Consider the following 9,324-nt stretch of genomic DNA (forward strand, 5'->3'; position numbering starts at 1 on the left):
TACAAGTGAGTACACAACGCTTCCCCTAGAAATTAAGTGCCATTAACTTTTGTATCTCTCCTTCCCTCCTGAAGGAGTTTCTCCCCGGCCTGGCTGAGCAGGCCCTCAGTTAATGCTGATCCGGTCAGTCCTTCTCCGCCCTCTCCCACCAGGACCGGTGCAGTCGCCTCCTGATCCTTGACTCCAGTCCTGATTCTGACTTCCAGGCAGAGATAGTCACGTCACTCGCTGGCTTCCACACCCTACTGTGGTGTTTCTCAACCACAGAGTAAAACCCAGCCTTTCAGCGGGCACTTGCCTGAACCTCCCTTGCGCTCTAAACTGCCACTCATCCCCCTCTCTCCCCTCTGAGGCTCCAGCAACTCTGGGTTCCTGGGGTTGTCCCCCAAGCCCATCGGGTGCCCTTTCTACACCTCTGTTCTCACAGTTGCCTCTACATAAACTGACCTCCCCTCCTACCTTCCATAATGTTGAACAGCAGCCCATACAATTCCCCGGCTCCTTATGATGATGCCTTCGCCTGGTCTCACTTGGAATGAGCTCCCTGCCTCCTCTGATTAAATTCTCCTCACCTCTCAATCAAGACTTTCCCTTGGCTTCCCCCATTGACTTGAAACATCACTTAGCTCCCTTGAGGGGCTACCAGGGCAGGGCCAGCAAAGGGTGGACACGTGGGGTAGGAATAGATAGAGATGAGAAAGATGACTGACCAGGCTGCCAGCCCACACTTGTCAAGCTTTAATGTAAATACAAATCCCTTGGGGAGACAGCGAAAAACCAGGTTCTGATTCGGTGACCTGGGGTGAGGCTGAGAGCTTGTATTTCTAACAAGCTCCAGGCGATAACCATGCTGATGCACGGGGAGGCCAATTTGAGCACAAGGGCCTAGCTAACTGGATTGGCTGGGACGGGGGGGGGGGGGGGCAGGTGGGAGCCCAGGTGTGCGTGGCCACCATCCAGGGTATAAGATGGCAGGTGGTGGCTGCCCAGCAGTTACTAGTGGGAGTGTTTGTAGGCGTCATGGCGCTGAGCTATGGGCTCTTCATCTGCTTTCTGCTCTGGGGAGGCATGGAGCTGTGCTACCCCCAGACCCTCTGGCAGGAAGGGGCCTCCCCTGTTGTGGTGAAGTGCCTGGAGTCCCAGCTTGTGGTCACTGTCAGCAAAGACTTTTTTGGCACTGGGAAGCTCATCAGGCCTGCAGACCTCACCCTGGGCCCTGAGGGCTGTAAGCCCCTGGTCTCTATGGACACCGATGTTGTGGTCAGGTTTGAGGTTGGGCTACATGAGTGTGGCAACAGCCTGCAGGTGAGCTGTGGGCCCCCTTGGTGGCCCTGGCTTTGGTGGGAGGACATGAGAGAGGTGCTCCGCAGTGGGGAGTGCTGATTCAGAGCCAATGCATGGAGGGACTAGGGCACCTCCCTTTCTCTTGTGGGGTGGAGGGTGAAGCAGCTGAGACCTGAAGCTGGGCATTGGTGATTTGTGGATGGGCTCGGGGAAACCCCTGCCTCCTGTTGACCAAATTAGGTGGGTGGGTGGAATTCAGAGGGGCAGTGCATTTTGGGCCAGACTGAGGAGAGGGGACTTAATGCGGGAGGCGTGTGCAGGAGGAGAGCTGAGTAGTTCACGCCTGGCTGCTTCTCTCAAGTGTATGTATAGTGGAGGGGGGACAGACAGATGCAGTAAGTTCTCAACATCATGAATGGGTTTCGGAACTTTCAGCAAAATGATGTATAATGAAACCAGTTTTACCACAGACTAATTGATTTAAATAGAGCATCTCATCAACACTATAATGAAACTACTGTGTTCAGACTAGGAGGGGCCTTCCAGCAAGGTATGGCTGGGCTGGGCACAGATCCCTAGCTAGTCCCTGATCCATTGGACCAATTTCCTGCTGCTTCATGGAGAACCTGTCTTCTCCTCCATTGTGGGGCCCCCACTTCTGCCTACCCAACTCGGGACTCACACCTGGAGCCCTCTACCTGGAGCTCTGGTTTTATGTGTGGTTCCCAGGGTTTGCCTCGAGGCCTCCTGGCCCTTTGTATCTCTGGGGAGAGGGCTGGAAGGCCAGAAAGGTACGGTAGTTATTTAAGGAATTTTTCTAACTTAGTAATTCCCAAACCCTGTGCCTTAGAGTCAGCTGTTAAGACTAAGCTGGGGCTTTTTAAACTCCTCATTCCCATATCCTATCCTAAATCAGAACGGGAGTGGAAGGCAGTCATCCGTACCTTAAGATCCCAGAAGACTCTGACTAGCCTGGCAAGTGCAGTGATTTCTGGGATTGGTTTCCCAATCTTGCCTGACAAGGATCACCGGGGGCCGGGGCTTCTTGGGAATGACCCGTGTGCAGTCCCACAGGACCACGCTTGGTTTAATGCCCTGTGGTCCTGGAATTCTTCTGAACATTTTCATTTTGCAGTGGGCCCCACAAATTATGCAGCTGATCCATCTGGGGCACTCGTTACTGGAAAGCTAGGACTTTGCCTCGAAGACTGAGGGGTTAGGGTGGGCCAGGCAGCCATTTGAGTGCCAGGTGATCTCCTAACAAGTGGATTAGAAGGTGCAAATTGCCCCAGTAGCACCTGTCCGTGCGCTTCTGCCTCTGGCAACCACTGAACCAATTCGGCTTTCTGTGAAATGGGCTGGAGGTAAGTCAGAAGCTGAAGAGCATCCTAAGTGTTAACTGCTGTGGCAATGAGTTAAAGTTCCTGGGACTTTCTGGCTTCAGCCTTGTGGCTTTCTTGGCCCCAGGCCTCCCCTGAGAAAGGAAAGCAGGTGTGTACTGGGGTGGGGGTGGCAGCCTGAGCAGGGGAGCACATGCCCAAGCCTCTGGTACCTGCTTGGTGCCTGACAGGGTGCTGAGCCAGATCCCTGCAATGCCATCAACACTGCAGGAACAAAAAAACCTGAGGTGGGATGGTGGCACCTGCCCAGGTTCTCCCACGGGTCAGCAGCAGGGCAGGCGTTGAATCTCAGCAGGGCCTGTGTTCTCTCCACCTCCCGCTGGCTGTCCTCCCTGCTGCTTTGTATAGGTTGGACCCACCTCTGGCAGGTGAAGCTGGTGGGGTTGACCCTCCCCTTTCCTTCAGGTGACCAAGGATTCCCTGGTGTACAGCACCTTCCTGCTCCACAGCCCTCGCCCCGTCGGAAACCTGTCCATCCTGAGGACTAATCGCGCGGAGGTGCCCATCAAGTGCCAGTTCCCCAGGTCAGTGTGGGAGACACCTGTCTCTGCTCCCTGCCCCTGGTGCTGCTTGGCAATCATGGCAGCCTCCCAGCAGCGTCTGGCAGCATGGCTGCAGGAAGGTGGAAGTGTGTGGGGCTGCGGTTGCTTCCTTCAGCCCTGGGTGGAGTCAGGGGCCTGCTGAGTCTACCAAGCCTTGGGAATGCGTCCGGGCCACAGCTGCCTCTCGATGAAAGCTGCGGAGCCGCTCAGCCCAGGCGCCTTGGAGTTCAGAACATGTTTTCAGTACTGTAGGGAGAGGTTCCAAGCTCTGACCAACATAACCTGCTTTTTCCCTGTGATTTAACCCAGTACACATGTGTGGGTTGGGGGAAACCCCTCAAGTCCTGACCACTGAGATGTGCCTGCGAACTGGGGCACTGAGGTGTGAGAAGAGGGTGACTGCGGCTTATAACACGATGCAGGGTTGAGTGCAGAGCATGTAGGTCGTAATCCCTGCCCTCCCCTCCAGGAGAAGGTAGGGGAGGATGGTGCTGATACCATGAGGGCACAGGGGTGATCCATGTGCCTGGGGAGGGAGGTGTTCCTAGAACAAGATCCTGGATGGGGGCCTTGGAACAGATGGGGCTGAGTCAGTCTAGGCAGAGCCACACACACCCTAGGGGAGGGCAGCCGGGGCCCTGGAGCCTATGGCTTAATAAATGAAGGGAGGACAGAGGGGTAATAAAGGCCAAGAGATATTGTGAAGGTGTTCAGGCTCACAACTTAGCAGGCGCCCCTCCCTAAGCACCAAGCAGAATGGTGAGAACTGATTTTCAACTCAGAACATCCTCTGGTAGCTGCTGGGGGGGACAGGTGGGAGTTGGTGGGACCAGCTGGGAGACTGGGATGAGGTAAGACCTGACCCGTAGCAGCTGACTTGCGGGAGCTGGAGGAGCCCGTGCCTGACGGTGCCTGGTGGGGGGGTGGCAGTGTCAAGGGCAGGGTGCTGAGCCTGCCCTATTGGCCAGAGAATGAAACCTTCCTGGGATCATAGCTGTGTCTCTCGTCAAAATTGCTCTGCTTGGGACTGACCTAAGTGTGTTGGCTCACCTGGGCTGATGGCTGCAGACAGTGCTTGGTGGCCTGAGATGCTTTATCCTAGCTCCAGCAGCTGAGGTCTGGTTCTTGAAGAAGCCTCTTCTATGAGACCCCATGGGGTCAGCAGGGCAGATGTCTGAAAATGCCTGCTTCCAGGGACCTTCCTGTCCCCGTACAGGCTTAGAGTATCTCGCTGGCTTCTCAAGGACCAGAGGCCTAACTGCATTTATCTCTGAAGGACTCCTTCACGAGGACTGGCCTCAGGAATCCTGAGTGGTACGGAGACGGACTGCTGCCTCAGACCCCAAACCGGTGTCTCCAGGGTGAACCTTTACAAGTGGCAGATGTGGGTCTAGAAACCAAAGCAACCTGAGATATGTCTGCATGCCATAGCTCAGGTGTCCTCAAGGCTGGAGGGCCTACTTACAGGTGTTCAGTATGGGAGGTTAAGGGATGGGTTCAGACTTCCTGTGTCTGTTCAGCTGCTTTGACTAGCTGCCTGGCTGCATCACAGCTAAAGGCTTCACATTGAGGTAGAAGTGAAGTTCCCTTCAATGTGGAGCCACATGGGGTGAGCCCCACAGCAGGTGTGGGTAGCTCCTGTTCTCTCCCAGGCAAGGCAACGTGAGCAGCCAAGCCATCCTGCCCACCTGGGTGCCCTTCAGGACCACAGTGTTTTCAGAGGAGAAGCTGGTTTTCTCCCTGTACCTGATGGAAGGTAAGCAAAGAGGGCTGGCGGGGAGACCTGGCAGGGAGACCTTTGCCAGGGAGAGTCTCTCATGCCTAGCTGTATGCCCTTCAGGGAACTGGAGCTCTAAGAAGAGGTCCCCCACCTTCCAGCTGGGAGATATAGCCCACCTCCAGGCCGAAGTTCACACTGGCAGCCATGTGCCACTGCGACTATTTGTGGACCACTGTGTGGCTACACCGACGCCAAATCGGAATGCCTCCCCTTATCACACCATTGTAGACTTCCACGGGTGAGGGCTGGGCTCCTTTTCTGGAGAACTCTCATGATGACGTGACCTGTGCCACCTTCCTCAGCTTTTAATTTCATTCATTCATTCTTTTCAAAGCTGTCTCGTGGATGGCCTCTTTGAGGCTTCGTCTGCTTTCAAAGCACCCAGACCAGGGCCAGAGACTCTCCAGTTCACAGTGGACGTGTTCCACTTTGCTAACGACTCCAGAAACATGGTAATACCGTTTAATACCCTGAGCATTAGGGGTCAGGCTGATCAGGCTGACTCTGCTGCTTTAGCTCATTAGCTGTGCCCTCAGGTAATAACTTGGTAGCTCTGCCCCCATCGTAGTAACTCTACAACTTGTCAAGTAGATAAAGCCAAGGGTTCTAGAGGGATCTTTAAGGAGAAGGCATGGGTGACACAATCCCTTAGATAGGTAGAAAACCCCTGAAGGATAGAATCAGGATCTGTGGTCCTAGAAATAGAACAAACAAGGAGAATAGGAACCCAGGAAGCTTAGCTGGCAGCTCTAATAAGATGAGCACCAACGACCGTGGCATTTGGCGACCAGGTCACTGATTTTATTCTTGCCAAGGTCAGCAGGGCCAGAACACAGAGATGGTGGGTTGAGTAAAGTTGTTGACAAAAGCAAGTGTCGCCCTCTCTGGAGGCTTTCTAGAAGGACAAGGAAAGCAGGCATGAACTTTTCATACAAGATAGTATCCTGAACCTGATTGGGGACTTTTTGAAACCTGAATGTGTCAGCATCACCTGGAGAGCTTGTTAAAATAGATTGCTGGGCCCTACCTCCAGAGTCTGGTTCAGTAGGTCTGGATTAGAGCCTAGAATCTACATTCCTAACAAGCCTCCAGTGGCTGTGGCTGCTGCTCTGGGGGCCACCCCTTCAGAATCAGGGAGCTAGAAAGCCCACATGAAACTAAGGGGGTGAAGGGGGTGAGAGCTAAGAGGTGGACTGCTTCTGATGCCTGAGGTATGGGCAGACGGGGCAGGAAGCACAGGTAGGACTAGCCTCTACCTAGAAAGTGCTGGTAGAATCTTAAATAAAAATCAAGTCGTTTTCAAACAAGTTTCCTGAGATAGGATTCGGGGCGGGGGGTGGGGGTGGCGGTTAAGTTTGGAATAGCTGGCCAGGAGGGAGAAGTGATTAAAGCAGGGTCTCTTGATTCTGGCTCTATGCTAATCATCTGGAAAGGTCATAAACACATGGATACTTATGTATGATCTCATGTATTTTCACTTAATTGGGGTGGGGCCTGGCATCGCCTTTTTCTAACATCTTATGAAAATCTTCAAACATTAAGCTGAAAGAACTTTATAGGAAACACCTATGTCTTTACCATCTAGGTTCTGCCATTAATATTTTACTATATCATCATCCATCCACTAGTCTATCTTGTTTTTCTTGAAAATGCATCAAGCCACTTAAGCGCCCAGATGAATCTAATAAGCAGCCAGGTTTGCAAACCCCTGAAGCAGAGGCTCAAAGGCTGGGAGTGTGCGTTTGTAGAAGAATAGGTTGATGCTCTCTTACCTTGCCCAGCAGTTCCTGTCCTGAGAACAGGAGTAGTGTGTATAGATGGGTGGATAGCAGGAGGAGCAGGAATTAGAGCCATCAGTGAGATGTCCTGAAGTTTCTGATGATGGATCCTGGGTTGAATGGAGCTGGGGATAAAGGAGAACAGACTCCAAGAAAGGGTCTGCCCCGCCCCCCCGTGACTTTGTAGGTCATAGGCTAAAGGATCATTTTGGAGACAGGGAGTTGATGTTGACTTTAGAGGTGGTCTAGAGGGGAGGATGGGCATAAGGTTTTACACAGGCAGTGGCCACCTGCATGGGACAAACCTGAGCTGGTATCTGCATCTCCTCCAAGGAGTGAGGGGTAACTAAGAGACCAGAGGACAATGCTGATCAGTGCAAGGCAGTGTGAGCTCTGGGAAAGGTCTCCCCCAAAGGTGGGCTGAATGGCCTGGCTGACTGTAGCTATGGCACAAGGGAGAGGGAATCCCTTATTCAAGAGCTAACCGGGAACCACCATAGGATCTTAGGCCCCAGTTAGCATCAGAAATGCACTGAGAAGAAGCTGAGGATAAAAGCAGTTAACCTTCCTGGAACAGGGACTCTTAAGGACCTGGAACCCTTCTGCGGTGGGGCAGATGGAAGTGCATCCTGGCTTGATCAAGTTTCGGAAATGGTTTGCCTGACTGTGTATACTTGGCCACTAGGTGGCAGCCAAGGCTTGTGGCTCTGAAGAAGGCTTCAGAGAGAGAGAGGGTGATGGAATTTCCCTGCCTTTGCAGGGTTGGCAGGGGACTGTTGATATGCCACCTAGAGAATAAAATAGGACCTCTGGCTCAGGATCCCTCTGTCCAGAAGACCAGAGCTAACTGGAGCCCTGGCTTTGTCAAAATTATACTTACCTACCCCAGGTGGTTTGGGGGATATTGACCCCTTTGGGCTTGATGCCTGGCTGTCAGATTCTGACCTAATGGGCTTGGGCTGGGCCCAGTAAGTGATTGGACAACATTGGAAAAGGCTGGCATAATAAATGATGCGTTCCAGTTTATTCAGTTCAAGGGGTTCCAATTTAGAATCCAATTTGCTCCTTGCTCTGAGGTCTTAGACAAGTTAATCTGACCTGCTGGTGCCCCATCTCTAAAATGAGGCTCTTTCCCCCTCCCCCAAGGATTAAGGGTTATATAACAACCGACTTATTAAAATTACTCACACAGGTTAGAACTCCACCTAGTAATAGCTGCTTTTACTTCCAGATATATATCACCTGCCATCTGAAGGTCACTTTGGCTGACAAAGTCCCAGACCAACTAAACAAAGCCTGTTCCTTCAGCAAGTCCTCCAATAGGTGAGATGAGATTGGACATGGCTGGGCTAGAAACCTAAGTGGTCACCCTTGTGTCTATTCCCTCACATGAACCTTATCAACAAACTGCTTCCTGCAGGCAGCACAGTCGTCTAATCCTCTTGTCTTCCCCTCTTAGCTGGCTCCCGGTAGAAGGCACTGCTGATATCTGCCAATGCTGTAACAAGGGGAGCTGTGGCATTTCAGCCCGTTCCAGGAGACTAGTGGGACAGTGGCACAAGTCTGCTTCCCGCAGTCGCCGGCACGGTAGGTCTTAGGTTGGTTACGGGGCATTGCCCTCCCCGTGGTCTAGGATACCTGCTGTCACTTCAGGGTGATGTTTTTCTCCCTTCTCCCCCACTTAAGGCTGCTTACCCCTGGGGTATGCTGTTTTGAGCTTTCTCACTTAAAATTTAGTTCAGCCTCCTGAGTCAGAGTAAAACCCCTAACCTGATTCCTGGTGAGGAACTCAGTGACCCTTGGATGTCTTGTCTTGCAGTGACGGAAGAGGCAGATGTCACGGTGGGGCCGCTGATCTTCCTGGGAAAGGCTGGTGACCATGGTGTGGAGGAGTCGGCCTCCTCTCTCACCCCTGTGATGCTGGGGTTAGGCCTGGCAGTGCTGGTGTCCCTGACTCTGGCCACCATTGTCCTCGGGCTTATCAGGTGTCACCAGGCTGCTTTCCGCCCTGTGATGTGACCTGTGTATGCTTCCTAATAAAAGAAGACAACCTTTTGGGATGTAGTGCAGTGACTACAGATGGGGGTGAATTGGGAATATCTATGTGTAGGGGAGGGGACACTGTAAACAGTGCCATGGGTTCAAATAGCACAATCTTAAGTACTGTTGCACCTCTTGTGTCAGTCTCCTTGTCTACAGAGTGGAGAGGCCAGGTTGGTTTGTGAAGACTTCTCTGCCTCACACTTCCGTTTCACTCTCCCTGCATGGGTTGCCTTCCTCCCTCGCTCCCTGGCAGTGCCCAGCAAGGGTATGGTACCCCAGGGAGCTTGTGGCCCCCTCTCCAGGGCAAGCAGTCAGGCTTCCTCTGCGGAAGGCTGTGAAGCCCCTCAGAGTGGGCTGGCCTTCAGCTGGCTCCAGCCTCACCCCAGACCCGACTCATTCTCCTCACTGGGCGAAGGTCACCTTCACCGCAGAATCCTAGTTTTGCTAGATACCTGCTACCTGCTATGAGTCCTGGGGTCCTTGGAGGAAGAACAGGC

The 9,324-nt window shown here is 52.9% G+C and overlaps 1 protein-coding gene across 1 annotated transcript; it reads left to right on the forward strand.

Moving 5' to 3' along the window:
• Positions 1-1,020: 1,020 nt before the first annotated feature.
• ZP3 (zona pellucida glycoprotein 3) lies at positions 1,021-8,803 on the forward strand. Its single transcript, XM_054589262.1, has 8 exons — positions 1,021-1,305; positions 3,090-3,208; positions 4,879-4,982; positions 5,067-5,244; positions 5,341-5,458; positions 8,016-8,107; positions 8,244-8,371; positions 8,604-8,803. The coding sequence occupies exons 1-8, from the start codon at positions 1,021-1,023 to the stop codon at positions 8,801-8,803; spliced, it is 1,224 nt and encodes a 407-aa protein (XP_054445237.1).
• Positions 8,804-9,324: the final 521 nt, after the last annotated feature.

The sequence above is a fragment of the Pteronotus mesoamericanus genome, unplaced genomic scaffold, assembly GCF_021234165.1.
Source record: "Pteronotus mesoamericanus isolate MK-2021 breed Mesoamerican mustached bat unplaced genomic scaffold, CSHL_Meso_final scaffold_167, whole genome shotgun sequence".
NCBI classification, from domain to species: Eukaryota; Metazoa; Chordata; class Mammalia; order Chiroptera; family Mormoopidae; genus Pteronotus; species Pteronotus mesoamericanus.